We start from the raw sequence: 20767 nt of genomic DNA on the forward strand, positions 1-20767 counted from the left end.
GCTGAGTCTTTGATATGGACAAAGTTCCCCCAAGGAGAATGTTTCAGAAATGGCTTAGTGCAAGGAATCATCCTTCCCCATATGACTTAAGACTCATAGATCACTCTCTGCCTTACTTCTAACAAGACCAGACACAGACCCTCCAAATTCTGATTTCGAATGAGCCAAACTGTACTCACCGACCAAGAGAAACAAATGCTTGTAACTAAACGCTAGTTAAGCTTCTCTCCTCCCCTTGGTTCCCTGAACTTTGGCCCTTCCTCAGTGTGATTCATCATACACCCCTCCTGAAGAGGCCTCCTCCTGAGACCAGGCTGATCTCAAGATAAGCCATTCTCTAATCTACTGTATGACCACGCCACCTCACTGGCTCACCCTGTCCATCCCATTTCCCCACACCTAGTTCTTTCTAGACTTGTTCACTCCTCTTTGTAACAAAACAAACAAAAAACTCCTTTCTGCCTAACCCTTAACGTGTTTGCGGATCTTGTGGTTGAATCATTCTTGTTATTGCAATAGTTCCATCCTCCGTTGAAAGAGTCCCCCAACCCTGGTTGCCATATCCTTTTAAATAGAGCCTCTTTGCCAACATCCAGAGTTTGTTTTTATTTAACAATATTCCCTGGCTGACTGGAGAATTCTTCCTTAAATAAGCATGTTCATGCCCCCTTGTTAGTGAGTAAAACAAAGTACCCATGATTCTCAATGTTTTATTTGCATATATTCTAATAATTTATCTCCTGAATTCAAAGAGCGTCATCTACTTACCTCTAACCCTGGTGACTTTATTTCAGGTTTACTTGAGTCTAGGTTGGTTTATCCCCAGGTTTGTAGATTGCTTGTCTGTCTTGTGCCTCTTTCTCCTATTCCCCAGATTTAAGGTAAAAGCCACACCCCATGGGCCTTGGGTAGGAAAATGCCCAGTTTTCAGGCTCCTACAGAGATTCCCTAGACAGCTTACGGTGCCTCATCCTTTAACACCTCATGGAGACTCAGGCCCTCATCCTTCAGTGCATTCTCGACAACAGTAGTCCTCAACCAGTGATGATTTTGGCCTCCAGAGGACATTTGGCGATGCTGGGAATATTTTTGGTTATCACAGCTGTGAGAGGGTAGTTACTAGCATCGAGTAGGGAGAGGCTAGGGATATTGCCAAACATGTCACAATATTCAGGACAACCCTCTGCGACGAAGAATGACGTGGCCCCAAATGTCAATAGTGCCAAGTTTGAGAAACTGATTTCCATGAATATTACTGATTTTAACAAACTAAGCCAAGAACATTTACTTTTTCAAAAAATGAAAGCAGGACGACTTGTCTGAGGGATATATCCACCTTTATCCAGCTGTACCGTGACTGTTTTTTCTGTGAGATGCTTAAAGCTCTTGCAGAAAAAATAATCGACAATCTGACAACAGAGATTTATTGATTAATCTGCAACGTTAGCTACAACATAGATAACTTCATCACATGGTTACAGTATTTGTGCTTTGTAAGATAAGTGAACATTTATTCGAGCACAACAAAAGTCTACACACAATATTCTGGGATTGTTTAAAAAATAAGCGTATTCTTTTCCATTTGTTAGCACAAAGAAGCACATTTTAGCATGAATTGATGGATATCTTTTAAAACTGGGCATTTGGTTAATGTATGAAATTAGGCATAATAACCTAAATTTGGACTATTTGATAACAAATGCCTAATGAGCACTGGGCAAGTATCCCAGGATGGGAGTGGGGAAGGAAGTTTGGCTTACAAGGAAGCTTTTTTGGCATTTCAAAACACGGATGCTAGATTAGGTGAGGCCAGCGTTCATGGTATGAGAACCTGTTCACATTAAATTTACTTTGTGTTCTTTAAAAATACAGTAAAAGTATAGTATTTCCAGAAATCCTTAATAAACACCTCTTTGATCAAGAAAATAAAAGTCAGTGTAGTTCATTTAGTTGGAAGGAAAGAAGACTTAGGGGAACGTTAGATACCTTTATTTTTCAAGAGCAAATCTCTGTTATTAAAACAACTGAAATGTGACAAAGTCTTCTTTACCCCAAATTCAAGGCTAATACCTATGAGCCAGGGAAAGTCTATGATCCTAACTCATCATGTCAAACGTAAGACCATTAACCCTGCTTCTGTCGTTATAAATGCCACTGGAGTGGGGTGTCTGCTGTACAGGTACCAGCACATTGGTGATAAAACAAACCACTGAGCTCAATGTCAATATGTGACTTTAGACAATAATCTCTATATCTTAGAAAGCTCAAAGCTAACTCAATATATTATTTAAGACAATGATCTCTTTATAATTTACAATAAAATAAAGTGAAAGTTTGTATTTCATATTATTCAAGAACACAAGCAGATTTCATCTGAAAAGACTTCTTAAAAAAATATGAAAGCTTTCTCTTAGGGTAAGAATTATGTAATCATGTTGCCCAAGTAATACAGGGATGGAAACAAGACAATCTTTTATCTTCCTCTTCTTCAGTTGAATACCAATTGATAATAGTTTTCTTCTTAGCTAGCAGCCCAGATACTGCTTGGGAGAAGTGGGCTATTTATCAGTGGGTTGCAGGGAATAAATGAAATCACCTCAGTAGAGGATGCTGCTATACTTTTATCGATGTCCACCAACATTGGTTTGAACGTGGAAATCTTTTCTATAAAGGCCTGGGGATTTTTCACCCACATCTTAAGTATTTCTCTGGGCTGACAGCCCCTTAACAGACTCAGAAAAGTAAAATATAGATTACAGGATGCTTCAAAAAATTATTTGACCAGTGATTTTTTTTCTAGTTGGTTCACCTAATTAGAGACATTACCAATCATTTTATATAATTAGACATATGTAAATGTTGTTTTCCTGGAGACTGGGTCTCATCATAAGTGTTCTAATTTGGGCCCCATTGAAGTTTCTCTTTGTCTAGCCCTTATAATCCAAGCTCTTTGGAAATCACCCACAAGTTGCATGAATTTTGACAGACCTATATTTTGTTTTTCCTCTGATTTATTCAGTGTGCAGTGGATTTGAGTAGCAGATTTTTTTTTTATAGTTCTGCTAATGTGATGTGATGTTTTGAAAACATTTAGAGCATTTAGAACGAACCACTGTAATCTAAGCTGGAATAAAGGGAAACAATGCTCTATAGGGCAGACTGCCTTATTATCCCAGTTCCAAGAGCCAGTCAAAGAGACTCAGGCTCCCATCCTTCTGCTCCTCTTGCATTTTGCAGTACTGGACAACAGCATGGAAGATATCGCCCACTTTCCAGGACTTCCGATGAACCAGTCGCACGACATCTAGAAACTAAAATAAAACAGAGAGTTAAGGCTCACACAGCATAGACAGTCCTCAGAGCCACTTCCTTCAACCACCCTTGCAAAGCCAATGGCTCTCCAGTCTATATTTAAATGTCTCTAGTGTCGGAAGACTGTTTTCCAGGCTAATCCATTTTCTTTTTAAGGATTTCAGATTATTATTGAGCTCTGTCAACCTAATTTTCTTTTTCACAGCAGTTGCCATTCATTGATTGCAGAGGATTAGGTGAAATTAGGCCCATTCTTTTTTTAAGAGTCAGTCTCTTAGATATTTAGTGTTTTCTCAGGTCTGCTTTTTTCTGGGTTAGATTTTCTATAACAGGACTGCATATTACAGTTCTCAGTCTCTTCTATTTTTATCACAAATAAGATCTCATTGGGTATGCAAGTTTTGGCCTAATAAATCAAGTGGTAAACTTTGAAGCAGGGCCACCTATTGGTTCCTCATTCCATCCTGAGAAGCAACTCCTTCACCCTCCCGGCCAAGATCAAGGATCAAGGAAGGCTGACTTTCCACAGCTACAGGAACAGGAGAGATGGAGGAAACGCCTTGGATTTGTCACCTGGTTATTGCTACCAGTTCAACTGGACACAACCTAGAGAGAAAGTCTGGACTGCAAGTGAATTGTGGGCTTGGAGGGAGGAAAGACGGGGAAATAACTACAAGTCATTCTCTTTGTGAAACTGTGTGGTAAAGTCCAGTGTGAAGGACCCTCTAACGCCTTAGGTACTTTTTGAGGAAAGAAGTCTGTAATGAAAGCCAGAAACTGTAGGAGACACTTTAACACATGTAGTCCCATTCGGTTCTGTCACAACTCTATGATGTGGGCATTTGCAATGGAAAAGATGTGGGCTTGAAAGATGAAAAATTGCCAGTAGGATCGTGGTATTCTAATACTTCGGTCCAACGCTCTTTCTACCACTGTACCTTTCTGCATCTTGGTGGCAGAAGAACACAGAATTAATACTTACTTGGAGCCCTGGGAGAAAAAATAGGCTGCACATTTGTCATTTTTTTTTAATGAGGAAAAGAGCCTTATTTGCTAAAAAGATGAGGATTGTGGTTCAGTTGTTATTTCTTCAATTTTTTTTTTCTAAGTTTTTTTTTTTTTTTTTTTTCTTTTTTTTTTTTTTGCGACAGAGTTTCGCTCTTGTTACCCAGGCTGGAGTGCAATGGCGCGATCTCGGCTCACCGCAACCTCTGCCTCCTGGGTTCAGGCAATTCTCCTGCCTCAGCCTCCTGAGTAGCTGGGATTACAGGCACGCGCCACCATGCCCCGCTAATTTTTTGTATTTTTAGTAGAGACGGGGTTTCACCATGTTGACCAGAATGGTCTCGATCTCGTGACCTCGTGATCCACCCGCCTCGGCCTCCCAAAGTGCTGGGATTACAAGGCGTGAGCCACGGTGCCGGGCCCCCTAAGTTTTTTTTAATTAAAAAAAAATTTTCTTTTGGGTGTATGTTTTCTCAGACTTTAGAGATCAGCCAGAAACTGGAATGCTAGTTTCTTTCCAGTTTGAATATGCTAATTTGTTTCAATTACTGAGAAGCTGTCTCACAGAGATCCACTGTTAAATTATGTTTCTTCTCCCAGCTGTGATGGTTCCAACTATTTGCACAGAGAAATCAGTGCTTTATTGTACTCATTTGGCTTGTATTGGCTGAATCAAAATAAAGCAATTTCCTAGGCTGGAAAATGACATCCTTAACTTTTAATACCTGGAAACATAAACACTGTCTTAAAGAGTTTTAGGATGTTGTGAAAAGGGAGACAGATGAGAGGCAGATGGCAAACACAGATAGCAATCTCCCAGCAGAAGAACATCTTAGCCATCTTTTCATATCTTGTGCCTGCACACAGTAGGTGCTCCATGCATATTTGCTGAATGACAGAAGGGATGCAAGACCAAGTGTGAGTCAAATGCATTCAGGAAGACTGGAATATGGATCAACATTTAGCATCACCAAGGATGAACTTTTTCTAAGTATTCATTCTTGAGTTTTAGGCAATGTATTTTCACATATATAATTTAAACATGCATATCTTGAGGCTGCTGCTCAATAATTTTCTACTACTAGAGTGCTCCTCAAAAATGGTTGGAGGTTATAGATCTAGGAAAAGGCTGAAAAGACCCTGGAGTGGGAAAGTGGAGGGCAAGCAGCAAAATAAAAGCAGGTCATGGGGTGCGTTTCTTATCATGTGGTGACTGAGTGGGCATATACATGGCGGGTGGGAGATGTGGGACTGCTTCAGGCCATGGTGGCTCAGCTCATTCACTCCCATCAGCCTCAGTGTTGGGCAGTGCTGGGAAAGATGAGCTGTTTCATTGTGAATTCATGACACCCTGTTCCCTAACACACACCTCCCTTTTCACAGGCAGGACCGTTGGTAAATTGGGAACACCGTAAAATAAAACACATAGACTAATTTGCCAAAACGTTTTTTAGAATTCACACAAACAGGAACTCAGGGATTCATCTGTGAATGTTGCTCAACATCCTAGTGACAGTGGGAAGATGACATTTTCTGAAATTTGTGGAGACGTTTCTTTAACATTCTCCAAGCCGATGAGAAGCTAATGAGACACTGCTGTTCTCATATGACACAGCCTCCATGGAAGACATGCTTTCTTTTGTAAACCACTTGAAAATGGCCATTTAACTACATGGCTAATTAAATAACATCCAGAATAAATTCCCCAAACGTACTATTGATAAAAGAAAGATTCTCAAAAAGTTGCTTAAGGGTTTTCTTTCCTTAACCAGTTCAGTCACAGACAACAAATGGGAGTCATTCGTGGAAAAGCCACTATGTGCAGAGAGCGTTAGCCGACTAAAAAAAAAAAAATTAGAAGATTTTGTTCCTAAAATTACATTATTTTGAATTAGGGTTCTTGATGTGGTGCTAGTTGAATGAGTGAAAAATCATGTAATATTCTTCTTAATAACATTAGTGGAATGTCTATTTTTCAGAAAAATATTTACATGCAAAAACGAGCATTCTCTTTGATAATTGAAAATCAGGTCATGATAAACAAATATCAAGTCAGGGCATGATTTATGTAACCCAGGTGTTTGTGAGACACCTCTTACCCTTGCACCAAATGGGGATTTATGAGACATATATTCACATATCACTGTTTCTTTAAGAAGATACATTGTACAAACATCGATTCCATTAAGATACACCTGAAAATTTACCACGCCATGCTCTTATTCAAGGAGTGGTAGGAGACAGAATTAGAACCAGCTCCTCTTTCATTTTCCCATGAGCCGGGGAATGTATTCCCAAGAATGTTTTTCTCCCCTCTACGTAGCAGGGGTCTTTGGGACAGTGTGTGGCATGGGGGTAGGGTCACCTGTGAGTATGAGGATGCTCTTTTATTGCACGCTTTGCAGCTGAGGGGTAAGGTAGGAGGCGAATTTATCAAATAGTGAACCACTCAACACCTTGCAAATGAAGGTATGACAAGTATGGGAAGGTGCCTAGAATAATTTTGGGGAGAACAGCAGGCAGGCATAGGCATGAAAGGAAGTGTTAATTACCAGTTAGAAAAAGGCTGAAGTGAGAGAGGGTATGAAAAATTAATTAGGTCTCCTTTTCAATTTTTCTGGTAGCTCATCCTATGGACTAGTGATGCAGAAATAGAGAAGCTGTTCTAACTGGTAAGCAGGGGCAAGAAGGTAAAGAACATTCATTTCAGGCTGCTAGATTTTGGCACTGAGAATTAAAATGAAATTACACAGTTTAAAAGAATTCAGATTGTAAGCCCAAGGTCATTTAACTTGAGAAAGATCCTTTTAAAATAAAGAACTATTGGGAAGTATTTTATGGAGAAAGCAGGGCGTGGGGACTTGGCCTGGGGAATTGCTCATGTACCTGATTTGCCCCTTTGTAAAAAAGGGACGATAATATCTATGCTGTTTTTTCACAGGGTTGTTGAGAAACAAGTAGGATGAAGCACATGGAGGCCTCTTGTGACAGTAAGACAAGAAAATCCTCCCGGGGGCTTGAAAGGCAGGCTCCTAAAACAGTACTCAAGATTTTTCACCCTAATCCCTGTGACCATGAATAAGGGATCACAGACTTATTACGCTATCTTACATGGCAAAAAGGATTTATCAGTTACCTTTGAGTTAATCAGAAACCTATCAGGTTTTTTGAGATGGAGTCTCACTCTGCGGCCCAGGATGGAGTGCAGTGGTGCAATCTCAGCTCACTGCAACCTCCGTCTCCCAGGTTCAAGTGATTCTCCTGGCTCAGCTTCCCCAGTAGCTGGGATTACAGGTGCCTACCACCATGCCTGGCTAATTTTTTATTTGATTTGATTTTTTTTTTTTTTTTTTTTAGTAAAGACAGGGTTTTACCATGCTGGCCAGGTTGGTCTTGAACTCCTGGTCTCAGGTGATCTACCCACCTCAGCCTCCCAAAAGGCTAAAATTACAGGCATGAGCCACTGTGTCTGGCCTAATCCCACAAACTCTTTAAAGGCAGAGATTTTCTGGGCTGGTGGCTGAAGGTATCAGGGAGATTGACACCAAGAGGACATAAAGGATCCACACTACAGGGAATGTGGGTGGCCTCTGGGTGCTGAGAGCAGCCCTCTTTGACAGCCAGTAGGAAAACAGGACCTCAGTCTTACGACCACATGGTACTGAATTAGCACAACAACCTGAAGGAGTTTGGACTCTTATCCTTCCCTGGAACTTCTGGATAAGTGCCCAGTCAGGCTAACACCATAATGACTGCCTTGTAAAACCTAAGCAAAGATCACAGCTGAACTTCTGACATACAGAGCTAGGTGTTGTTTTAAGCTGGTAAATTTGTGGCAGTTTGTTACACAGCAATAGAAAACTAATATTAATTTTAATTTGAAATCTTTTAAAAGGATTCTACTTTTAAATTATAGAAAATAAGACATTGCGAGACAGATTCATGCCTTATTCTTAATAGCTGAGATTCTACCACAGTTAATGGTCTTAGAGATATAGAATTAGAGTGATAGCACTATTATTAATTTTGATGTTGGCCAAGGATCTCTTCCCTAGCTTTATATTTCTGGTAGGTGGAGAATTATATATATAAAAAAAATTCTTTCTAATGCAAACCCGTTTGGAAGGGAATTAAAAATGCCATCTTTTGGCCTGTTTTAGATATCAGTGTGGCCTCACTTTGGTTTCTATTATATATCAGGTTCTTCTTTCTTTTATTTAAAGCTATGAAGAAGTTTGTCCCAGAGCGAGAAAACACCAATAAATAACAGACTCTAAAAAAGTTCCCATCTCCTCAATTTACTTTCCTCATGACCACCTCCTAGCCAAGACAAACTAAGGATCAAAGAAACACTAATTATATTATATTTACACAGGTGGAAGGTTTCAGTGTTCTAGTCACAGTTTTGAGGTCAAGAACAGTCAGGACCAAATAATCCAAATGGAAATGGGTTAACTGAGCATTTGCTGAGTTTCCAGGGGTGGTAAGAACACAAAGCTTTATCGATATCCTACCCAAACCTGGAACATGATACCTTTTCAATTCTGTTTTCCTGAGATTTCTTAAAGTAGATGGTGGGAATCCCAAGTTCGGAGGCAGCTATCCACTGCAGAGTGGCTCGGAGCTCGGTGTCCGGACATTCTGGCTCCAGGTCAAAGTTGATCACCAGCAGGCTCCTCTGGGGACTGGCTGCTCCCATGGGCAGTCCAGATGCAGATGCTAAACACAGACACAACCACAGTCTTATCTTTCTTTCCAAAGGGAGAACCCAGGCAATTATGTGTCAAAAGTATGGGAAGGTGGCTTACCCTCTATGCTTTCTGACTGTCCTTTAAGAATCTCCTTTTCTTCTACTAATTCACTTTGGGAGAAAACAACAGTATATGGTTGGTAATGTTTAGAAGAGGAAGCTGTAAATGAAAGATGAGGCGATGGGTCTTACTGATCTAAAAGCTTCTGAAGTTCATTCTGGATTTATTGTTTCTGTAGAGTGGAATAATGCTGGGAAAATACCAGTGTGGCTATTATGTAGGATCACTGGGTCTGCAATAAATGTCCTCCTCCAACAACAGAAACGGGCCAGATAACTGAAGTTACTTTGGGTAGGATAACTGGTGTGGGAGACTCTTGAGAGAAGCATCCTTCTCTTCTCTTCAGCCTCCTTACCACAAACCTTCACAGGGTTAAACAATCAAAGAGAGATTTGGTAGGTAACTAGTTTTGATTTTCGGTTTTATTCTTCTGCATTTTACTTTCCATTTAATGAATCATGTGTTCCCATTTGTCACAATGTTTTGTTCTGTACTATAATCACAACATAGCTTGTATTTTAATTTAAAAAATAATTTTACATGTATATGGTTCTCTGATCTGAAATAAGGAAAAAGACAACGAACAAACTGCAGAACTTAAATTTGACGGTAAAATACCTCAATTAAAAATTTTCTTTTTCTTTCTTTTTATTGGGGAAGTGTAGGCTGGGGTGGTTTAGAATGAGGGACTCATAATGGAAGTATTTAATTAGATATGGTAGAGTTTGATATTGGAGGTGTTTTCATATGGTGTGCACTTATTATGGAGGCTTGCACATAGTGGGAGGATTTGGTAAATGCTTCTAAAGTAGGAACATATGGCCAGCAGCTGAAAGGAAGTGGCTATCCTGGGAAGCCTGTGGTTAGCCTATATTTTTGTCATGTCTAGAAATTAGAGTACAGGAGCCCTTAAAAATGGGTTGTTTGATGATAGACAATTCTCTCATTCTGTTACTGCTAAGAGATGGCTGAAAAATTCCATTGTGTTCTGAATGTTGAGAGAAAGAGTATAGTAATTCTTTCATTCATATCTATTTATTTGCAGAAATGTTAATTTTTCAAAGATCTAGATTTTCTTCTAGATCTCTATGCAAGTGAGGTAGTGGGTATGACAAATGGTAGGCACAGTTTCTGCTGTTATGGAGCTGCAGGATGCTGACCATGGAGGTGATGTCTTGGCTTTATCAGAATAAAGATTTTCCCTGGGGTCATAGGCTCATAGGCTCATTCTGCAGAGAAAGTTGGGAAAAGCAGCTAACTAAATGTTTCCAGGAAGAGAAAAATAAATTTACCCCAAGGTAGTTTTTGTTTGTTGTTTGTTTCAGTCTCTGGTTTCTCCTTCAAAAAACAAAACACAACATGTCTCTACTTGTGAATAATGGCTGTGTGGAGCAACAAAGCCACTGCCACCCTCCATCACTGAGGAGCACACCTGGTTAAATGGTGAGATGAAAATGCTTTAGTTATAGAGTGTGATTGAGAAAACAGGTCAGGGAGCAACTTCAGCCTATACTTATTTATTATTGTCCCGAATTTCAGAAATCTCCACATCGTAAGCTAAACCACAATGGTCAAAACTGGATGTCAATCATTTTAACTTTGCAGAATAATCACATATTCTAGTAGTCCAGACCTCATGCTGCCCTCTCTTTCCGTGCTCTACCTTCGGAAGTATGTACTTCCTAAACATACTTGTCTTTCTGTAAATTCTTTTTTTCCTTTGGTCTAAAGGAAGTCCCCACACTGGGGAGAGCACAGTCACTGGGTGGGAATGACACACAGCCACTGTGACAACTAGTTAATATTAGACACATGTAGTAGTGGTAATCCCAGGTTTCCACATGTAAAGGAAAAGCCATTCACATTTGATTTTATTGAAGTGATTATGTTTTACAGTGAACACTATAGAGTAGTCTCCTGTAGCTGGCATGGTATAATTTAAATGGATTTTTGCTTCTGTTTCTAGGTAGGTAAAATGACATACACTTCAGATGATATTGATACATGTTATCTGAAATGATTATTCCACAGGGGGCAGACTTGAAACCCAGAAAGCAGGTGGGCGGGGGGTGGGGGAGAGCCTATTCTAGGCTTGAATTCTTGCTCCAGTGACATGGAACCACAGCAGTACAGACACGATGAGGTCAGTGGTTGGGCACAACCTGGATGATCAAAATGGATTGCCAGATGGAATTGGAGTAGTGGTCTCACAATCACTGCATCTCAGTGGCTACTTACTGAATCATGGGAGAAGATGGCATGTTTTCCTGATAAATGTCCAGGTCCATAATGCCAAGACTGCTAGTGGCACTACTGTTGCCATTGCTGACAAAGCAAAAGTTTACATATTAATGCCCATCTCCACCCTCTGCCATGCTGCTGACACTGCTGTTCCACTGCTGTACAACTCCTTTGGTCCCCAGGAAAACATTGCTTTGTGACTAGGATACCTGAATTAATATCTATTTCCGACCAAATTAGGAGAAATCTTAATGAGACATAAGAATAACAGGCTCAGCAAATAATAATAATAAGTTGTAATTTCTGAAGTGGTATCACAACTGGTAGCTCACACCTAGATGGTAATAGTCAGTATGCCTCTATTCTTCATTCTAGCTACAATGAAGGTATCTATCAGCAAGAGATTTCTTGCTGCTGGGGACACCTGCAGATATGAAGGAACTTCTGAAAACATGCACTGGAGGAGACACCAGAATGCTTATCTGCCTGCTTCTTGGTTTTTGGCAGAAACCAGTGGACTTGTGTTCCCCCTTTGCCATTTAGGGGATTTTCTTTCTTTCTTTCTTTTTTTTTGACAAAGTCTTACTTTGTTGCCAGGCTGGAGTGCAGTGGCAAGATCTCAGCTCACTGCAACCTCCACCTCCCAGGTTCAAGCCATTCTCCTACTTCAGTCTCCCGAGTAGCTGAGACTACAGGCACATGCCACCATGTCCAGCTAATTTTTGTATTTTTAGTAGAGACGGGGTTTCACCATATTGGCCAGGATGGTCTTTATCTCTTGACCTCGTGATCTGCCTGCCTTGGCCTCCCAAAGTGCTGGGATTACAGGCGTGAGCCACCGCGCCTGACCCATTTCGGGGATCTTCTCAGGGATATTCCATAGGATTTCATAGGCTGTGCATCTGGCTTGTTACTTTCCAGTGAGACTACAGAACCTACAAATACAAAGCTGGCAATGTCAATGTTTTACCACTCCTTTATCTTACAGTCTTCAAGAGAGATCAACACCTGGTACCTTTTTTATTGTAGAGAAGGAGGACTGCAGATGGCATCATTTTCATAGGCTGCACAATCGACATATGGTCTAGTTACTAGCCTGGAACTTACTGAAACACAGTGAAGTTGAGCCAATTTTTAGGCTCTGTTTGTGCTTGTGAAATGAAATATATCCAGTTTTGCCAAAACACTCAATCTCCTCACACCTTCTCTATTTCCAGTGACGTCTCTTTCAAGCAAGGCTTTCAAAGGGTGAGTGGTGGTACATTGTGTAATGGGACAGTTTTCTCCTGAACATACAAGAGTAGATTGTATTCTAAGAATTAAAAAACATCAACTAGATGCCCTCAATTTTAAGTTCTCCTCTTAGCTTTTGTGAGGGGGGCACCAGGTATATTTATATATTGAAACCTGATGATTCAAACTGTACTGGAGAGAATCACGCTATAAACCTCTGCTGTCGAGTCCAAAGTTCAAGTTCTCTTTGCTTTTTGTTTCTATCTTGCAATACTTCCCACTAGTTTTAGAAGTTCTGATGAACTGTTTAACATTGTGAAATGTTAACTCTAAACAGACTACTGAATTCCCAGAAATAAAACTTTCCAAGAGTCATACATACACCCAGATGCTGATTTCATTTTCCAATTGGCTTCTGGGCAAAGTTTGTGGTCCAGTATCAAATAAGATTTTGGGTAGAAACAGAGATCATTATAGAGGTTCCATCTCACCGAGGAATAGTTTTTAGTTAATGTCTCCTGACTGGCTTGAGGCCTTCCACCTCTGATGTCTCCTAACCTCTTCTCTAGCTTTTTGGGCGGAACAATACAGAGGGAAGGGGAGATTGAGGGAGGAACAGACAGGCCAAACAGTACAACACAGTGGGGAAACACTTGCCTTGTGTAAACCCAGCCTGTGTTGCATCTGAAATGCAAATGAACCAGAGAGAAAGTATCAAACACACCAGGTGTACAAGCAGCTCACCATTTAAAAAAATTCACATTATCATCACTGACTGTACTAGCTGGGGCTTGCAGGGAAGAGAACAGAGCTCATTCTTAACTACGGCCAAAGTAATTGCAGCCATAACTGGATATTAAGATACCTCTCAGCACAAATCATGACAGGCAGGTACCTTGATATAGAGAGAGCTTTCCTTCTTTTGTTCTCTCCCTCTCTCTTTATTAGGGACCCTTTGCAGAGAACCATTAAGATGCGTTTTTAGAATCTGTGTTGAGACCAAATTCCCCGGGAAGTCAAGGGAAGAGCAGGTACCTCATGGATCGCTCACTGAGCTGCAGAAAGCTACTTGTGTCATCTGGGTTGTCCTCCTCGGTGGCGAGCTGGGACCAGCTGCCTGTGCTTTCCTCGCTGCTGCTTGGAGGGTTGGGGGATTCTTCAGGGGCTCTGGCTTCTGTAGAGGATTCAGCCTCTGGTACATCTCTGGCATCAAAGTTGTCACTGTAGAGTGCAAGATATTATTACCAAGAGAGGCAGCACACACACACACACACACACACACACACACACACACACACACACACACACACTTTGCAGAGCCACTTTGCAGAACCCCAACAAGCAGGATGTCATTGGACACAGGTGGAGTTTCCCTGGGCTGATCCTTCTGCTGCTGCCCTGGATCCCATTGGCCTTTTCAGCATTACTCCCTATCAGCCAGCTTTTCCCCTCTTCTATTAATCTTTCTTTCTCTCTTTCTCTTTCTTTCTTTCTTTCTTTCCTTCTTTCTTTCTTTTTCTTTCTTCCCTCCTTCCTTCCTTTCTTTCTTTCTTCCCTCCTTCCTTTCTCTCTTTCTTTCTTTTTCTTTCCTTCTTCTTCTTTCTTCCCTCCTTCCTTTCTTTCTCTTTCTTTCTTTCTTTCTTTCTTCCCTCCTTCCTTTCTTTCTCTTTCTTTCTTTCTTTCTTCCCTCCTTCCTTCCTTTCTCTTTCTTTCTTTCTTTTTCTTTCTTCCCTCCTTCCTTTCTTTCTCTTTCTTTCTTTCTTTTTTTCTTCCCTCCTTCCTTTCTTTCTCTCTCTTTCTTTCTTTCTTTCTTTCTTTCTTTCTTTCTTTCTTTCTTTCTTTCCTTCCTTCCTTCCTTCCTTTCTTCCCTCCTTCCTTTCTTTCTCTTTCTTTCTTTCTTTTCTTTTTCTTTCTTTATTTCTCTTTCTTTCTCTACTATATGTTCTGGGGTACATGTGCAGATCTTGCGGGATCTGTACATACATGGCAAGGTGGTTTGCTGCCTCCAATCCCCTGTCACCTCTCTGGAGAAATCTGGCATTTCTCCCCATGTTATCCCTCTCCAGCCTCCCCACCCCCTGCTGTCCCACTCCCCATCCCTTAGCCCTTCCCCAACAGACCCCAGTGTGTCATGCTTCCCTCCCTGTGCTCATGTGTTCTCATTGTTCCACACCTGCCTATGAGCAAGAACATACGGTATTTGGTTTGCTAGTCTTGTGTCAGTTTTTTGAGAATGATGATTTTTCTACTGACTCCCTCTAATCATTTGAAAAACAGGTTAAATGTATGTAGCTTGGCCTGCACACAAAACCATTATCGAGGGACAATGGCATTTAAAAAGAAGATACACAAAGGATTCACCCCCAGAGATTACAATCTAAGTGTCCTCAAAACTGGCTGCTCCATTTTGCATTCCAATCAGCAATGAATGAGTTTGTGTTACTCCACATCTTCATTAACATCTGGTTTTGTCAGTATTTTGAATTTTGAGATTCTAGTAGGTATGTGGTGATATCTTATTTTGTTTTGCAAGTTCCTAACGACATAATGTTGAGCATATTTTTATATGCTTATTGCTATCTGTACATGTCCTTTGGTGAAGTCTCTCTTCAGGTCTTTTGATCATTTAAAGGCTTATATTATCTTTAACTGAAAAATAATAATTGTATCTATTTATGGGGTACAATGTGATGTTTTTATTTAGGTACACACTGTGGAATGATTAAATCAAGATAATAATATTTATCATGTCAAATGTTTATTATTTATTTTTGATGAGAACATTTAAAATCTTATCTTTTAACCATTTTGATATATATGATACATTATTATTAACTGTAATCACCTTACTGTGCAACAGAGTGCCGGAACAAGTTCTTTCTGTCTAACTGTAGCTTTTTACCTATTGACTAGAATCTTCCTTTCTCTGTCCACCTCCCCCAGTTCCCAGCCTCTAGAAACCATCATTTTACTCTCTCCTTTTATGAGTTTGACTTTTAAAATTTCATATATATGTGAGATCAGATTACATTTGTCTCTCTGTGCTTGGCATATTTCATTTACCGTAACATCCTCTATGTTCATTCATGTTGTCACAAATGACAGAATTTCCTGATTTCAAAATATATTACAAAGCAATAGTAATTAAAACAGGATGGTACTGGGATAAAAACATTGACCAGTGAAATAGGATAGAGAGTCCAGAAATAAACCCACGTATCTATGATCAACTGATTGTTGACAAAGGTGCCAAAAACACCTGATGAAGAAAGGATAGTCTCTTCAATGAATGGTGTTGGAAAACTGGATAGCCCCATACATAAGAATAAAAATGGACTGTTTTCTCACCTCTTATATAAGGAACAACTAAAAATGGATTAAAGACTTAAATGTAAGACTTAAAACTATAAAACTGCTAGAAAAAAAAACATAGCAGAAAAGCTCCATGACATTGCTCATTTTAAACTCAGTTTGTCTATCTTTATGTTGTTGAGTTTTAAGAGTTCTTTGTATATTTTGGGTAATAATCCTTTATTAGATATGTATTTTAGAAATATTTTCTCCCAATATGTGGCCTATCTTCTCATGTTCTTGACAGCGTCTTTCACAGAGCAAAAGTTTTTAATTGTAATGAAGTCTAGCTTATCAATTTGGTGCCTCATTGCCATACCCATGAACATTTAGATTTTTCTCCTACATTATCTTCTAGAAGTTTTTTTTTTTTTTCTTTTCTTTGAGAAAGAGTCTTGCTCTGTCACTCAGGCTGGAGTGCAGTGGTGCTATCTTGGCTCACTGCAACCTCCACCTCCCAGTTAAAGTGATTCTCCTGTTTCAGCCTCCCGAGTAGATGGGATTATAGTCTTGAACCACCACACTCAACTAATTTTTATATTTTTAGTAGAGACAGAGTTTCACCATGTTGGCCAGGCTGGTCTCAAACTCCTGAGCTCAGGTGATCCACCTGCCTTGACCTCCCAAAGGTCTGGGATTACAGCTAGTGGACCTGGCCATTCTAGGAGTTATATAGCTTTGTGTTTACATTTGGGTCTGTGTTCCATTCTGTGTTATTTTTTGCAAAAGGGGTAATGTTTGTGTCTAGATTCATTTTTTTTTTTTTGGCATATAAATGTCCAGTTGTTTCTGTACAATTTGTTGAAGAGATTATCTTTTCTTCATTATATTACCTTTGTTTCTTTGTCAAAGATCAATTGACTGTATTCGGGGGATGTCTGTTTTTGGCCTCTCTGTTCCTGTTCATTGATTGATTTATCTGTTTAAAGTATACTAGGCTGACAGTTGTTTCCTTCAGCGTAGTACAGCTGTCATTCTTTGTCTTTTATCTTACATTGTTCCTGATAAGAAATCTGCCATTTTTATTTGTGCCCCTCAATATGTAATGTTTCTTTTTATCTGGGCTGCTTTTAAGACTATTTCTTTATGATTTGTTTTTGATAATTTGATTATGATGTGCCTTGTGGTTTTCTTTTTGTTGAACCTGCTTAGAGTTCACTATATTTCTTAATTTGTGAGTTTATAACTTTCATCAAATCTCATATTCATGTGTACCTTTAAATCTTTCAGCATATTTATAAGACATATTTAAAGTCCTTATCTGCTAATATTATCTTCTCTGCAATTTCTGGAGATGTTTCTGTTGATGCTTATACTCCTTGTTATGAGTGATATTTTTCTTCTCTGTGTAGCATTTTTTTGCTTGGATGCTACATTCCCAGTGTTCATGTTGTTGAGTACTGGGTATTGTTGTTTTCCCTTTAAAGAGCGTTGGACTTTATTCTAGGTTAAATTAGTTTAAGTTCAGCTTGATGTTTTTGATGCTTGCTTTTTAAGTTTTGTTAGAAAAAGGGTAGATAAGCCTTGATTTTTAGGGCTAGTTTAGCCTTAATTCTATGGTGTGATCCTTTTAGGGTCTCTACTGAGTACTGTGTGTATTTAACATGGGTTCTTCACTCTGGCTAGTTGGGACTAAACATCTTCCAGTACTAGGGGAGCTTGTGGCACTGTCCAGCTTACAACTCTCTAGCATCATGGGGTTGTAGCTATGCCTGCATGACTCAGTGTTCAGCAATGGCTCCCGGGGTGTCCTGTGCAGATTCCTCCTCTTTCTCTGTATATCTCCCTCCAGCCTGTGTCTCCTCACCTCATTGTGTCCACTGAACTCTGCTCAGGATTTCCCTTTGTACTATTGTGTGAAAAGGGAATTCCGACAGAAAGTGAGGGCGATTATAGGGCTAATCATATTTATTTTCCTTCGCTCAATGTGCTGCTTGTTGTACAATGTGTGAAAGCAGTTGCTTAATTCTGCTCATCAAAAATAAATTATTCATGGATAGGCCAGGCACAGTGGCTCACGTTTGCAATCCCAGCACTTTGGGAGGCAGAGGCAGGTGCATCACTTGAGGTCAGGAGTTTGAGACCAGCCTGGCCAACATGGTGAAACCCCATCCCTATTAAAAATACAAAACGAAAATTAGCCAGGTGTGGTGGCATGCTCCTGTAGTCCCAGCTATCCCAGGAGGTGGATGCAGGAGAGTCACTTGCAACTGGGAGGCAGAGACTGCAGTGAGTCAAGGTCGCACCACTGCACTCCAGCTTGGGTGACAGGGCAAGACTCTGTCTCAAAAAAAAAAAAAATTCATGGATGGAGGGCAAGTTCAGTTTCGTTTCAGTAACGTCATTGAACATGGAAACAGAAGTCCTTTCACATTCATCTTTAATTCTGTCTCTGCAGGTATGCCATTGTGTTTTTGGTTTCAATAATATGTTTTTCTATCTAGTGGTTTTAAATTTCAATTATTACACTTTTTGTCTCTTGTAGTGGTATTTGATTTTTATAACTCCCTCATTCTATTCTGATGGTAGTTTCTTTCTTGCTCCTATTTTGTATGTCTCATTTTTTCGAAATATTAAAACTAAGTACTTTACATTCTGTATTTAATACTTCCAGTGTCTGAGAACTTCAGTAGGGCTAAGTCTGTCTTTCATGTTTGTGTTGAGTCTTTCTCCCCGTGCCTTGATTCCTTGTGTGTCTTGCAGTTTGAGACTCTGAGCTCATGTTTGATGGGGTTTTATTTTTCGAAATCATTTAAGATGGGGCTTAACTCTCCAGAGATTTTACTTTTGCCTCTGCCAAGCTCTCACACGGTTGTTTACCTGACATTGCTTTAAGGTAATTTACGAGCTTGGGATTTCCTGGACCACAAGTATAATGCAAATTAGAATTACAAAAATGCATTAGGGTAAGCTGTGGTTACAAATTCTCAAGGGGATTGTTTTCTTCTTATACCCAGAGCCCTAACCCGGAAAGACACATTTTTAAAAAATCAGTTTACTTTTCTGGTGGGTGAACTTTTTCCTTAGTTCACACTTTTACTGAGGTTGTAACCCTTCAGCATGTGGAACTCTGTCTTAGTTCAAAGTCTTCACCATTCAGGGACCCACAGTCTCATTTCCTGGTTCCCACCAGCCTTTAGAAAATGTATTTTTAGGCTACAGAGACAGGTAAATGCCCTCAGGGGCAGGCACAGAGTCAGCTTTAATTTACTACCTTTTCAAATTCTTTCTTTTCTTTTCCTTCTGAAATTTTCATTGTAATTACTATTGTTATTTAGTAATCTTTGAAACGAGGGTAAATCATAAATGGCAGACAGCGTTCTGTTCCCATCTCTCCAGATCAGGGCTCTTAGGAGGTGCTGTTTTAGACGGGGGTGCCAAACATCCAAACCCATGGGGAATATACCACACCTGCTTGTCAATTTTTTTAATTGACAGTGATTGTATCTATTATCTGGGCTACACTGTGATGCTTTCATATAAGTTTACCCTCTGGAATGATTAAATCATGCTAATTAACAAATCTAGCACCTCACATACTTATATTTTGTTGTGGCGAAAACATTTAATGACCAATGTTTTAGCAGTTTTGAAATATATAGGTCAGACACAGTGGCTCACACCTATAATATCAGCACTTTGGGAGGCTGAGGTGGCAGGATCATTTCAGCCCAGGCGTCTGAGACCAGCCTGGGCAACTGAGATCTCCATCTCCACAGAAAATTAAAAAACTGGGCGGGCATGGTGGTCCACACCTATAGTCCCAGCTGCTTGAAAGGCTGAGGTAGGAGGATCGCTTGAGCCCAGGAGGTTGGAGCTGTGGGGAGCCATGGTTGCACTCCAGCACTCCAGCCTGGGTGACAGTGTGAGACTCTATCTAAAAAAAAAAAAAAAAAAAGAAAGAAAAAGAAATCTATACTGAATTGTTATTTATTACCTTCACCATTCTGGGCAATAGATCGCAAAAGCTTATTGGTTTTTCTTTTCTTTTTTTTTAAAATCAACTTTGTGCTTAAAAAGATGTTTATTCTATTTAATCCAGGATTTCTAGGTGATTCATAGTGGGAACATTTTTTAGGCTGGCTAGATCACCCTAATGCTTAAAATGCAAGTCTTTCACAAATCTTTCACTCTAGTTCTTCCCACGGTTGGCAACTTCTCTTCTTTCGGTCTCATCTCAAATGTCAACATCCTATCTAAGTATCCACTTTCCCTACCAGTTATTTGCGGCCACATGACTCTATTTTTTCTCTCGTCACACTATACAATAATATTTTTTGCAAAGGTTTTCCAATATCCACTGCCTGTCCCTCCCACTAGTGTGTCACAGCCAGGAGAGTGGATACAAGTCTTTCTACTTTCTTCTGTGTTTTCAGCCCCAAGGCTAATGCTTGTCGGAATAAGCACTCAAATGTTTGAGGGATGAATAATTTTTTCTTGAAGCAAATATAAATGGATACACAACCTAAAACACGTTTCTAAAACATGCGATTATGTCAGCGAGTACGGCGTGTGAATGCTCAGAATTCTTAGTTTCCGGTTTATACTTTGTGGTCTCAGCTTATCAAAAAGTCAAGTAAACTCTGAAGTTGTTATTCTTTTGTCAAAAAAAGTAAGAAAGTGATTTTTATTTCAGTATATTGAGCATTAATAACGTTTTTTAAAGTAAAAATCATGAAAACGTGCTTAAAGAAAATAGCCTAAAATTATTTTCAGGACATGATGCCGCCACAACTCCAAACAAAATTAAGGGTGCATATGCCACTTAGCTTGTTTGTGTGGATGGGGTAGAACTGTTTCACAGAGAAGTGAGT

General features: G+C 39.8%; 1 protein-coding gene across 6 annotated transcripts in view; it reads right to left on the minus strand.

Moving 5' to 3' along the window:
• Positions 1-1410: 1410 nt before the first annotated feature.
• The window catches only part of SPHKAP (SPHK1 interactor, AKAP domain containing), a 181420-nt gene continuing 162063 nt past the window's right edge, over positions 1411-20767 (minus strand). For 2 of the 6 annotated variants that reach the window (XM_035305966.3, XM_078328756.1), the window contains 6 exons: positions 13638-13823; positions 13260-13286; positions 11367-11453; positions 9126-9178; positions 8852-9036; positions 1411-3311 (listed from right to left, as the gene is read on the minus strand). In XM_035305966.3, the coding sequence (XP_035161857.2) occupies positions 3168-3311; positions 8852-9036; positions 9126-9178; positions 11367-11453; positions 13260-13286; positions 13638-13823 (682 nt within the window). In that variant the 3' untranslated portion in view covers positions 1411-3167. The remainder of the gene's footprint in view (positions 3312-8851; positions 9037-9125; positions 9179-11366; positions 11454-13259; positions 13287-13637; positions 13824-20767) is intronic. The other 4 variants (XM_002749865.6, XM_035305965.3, XM_008999649.5 and 1 more) reach the window with 2 other exon arrangements.

This window comes from Callithrix jacchus, chromosome 6 (genome assembly GCF_049354715.1).
Source record: "Callithrix jacchus isolate 240 chromosome 6, calJac240_pri, whole genome shotgun sequence".
Classification (NCBI taxonomy): Eukaryota; Metazoa; Chordata; class Mammalia; order Primates; family Cebidae; genus Callithrix; species Callithrix jacchus.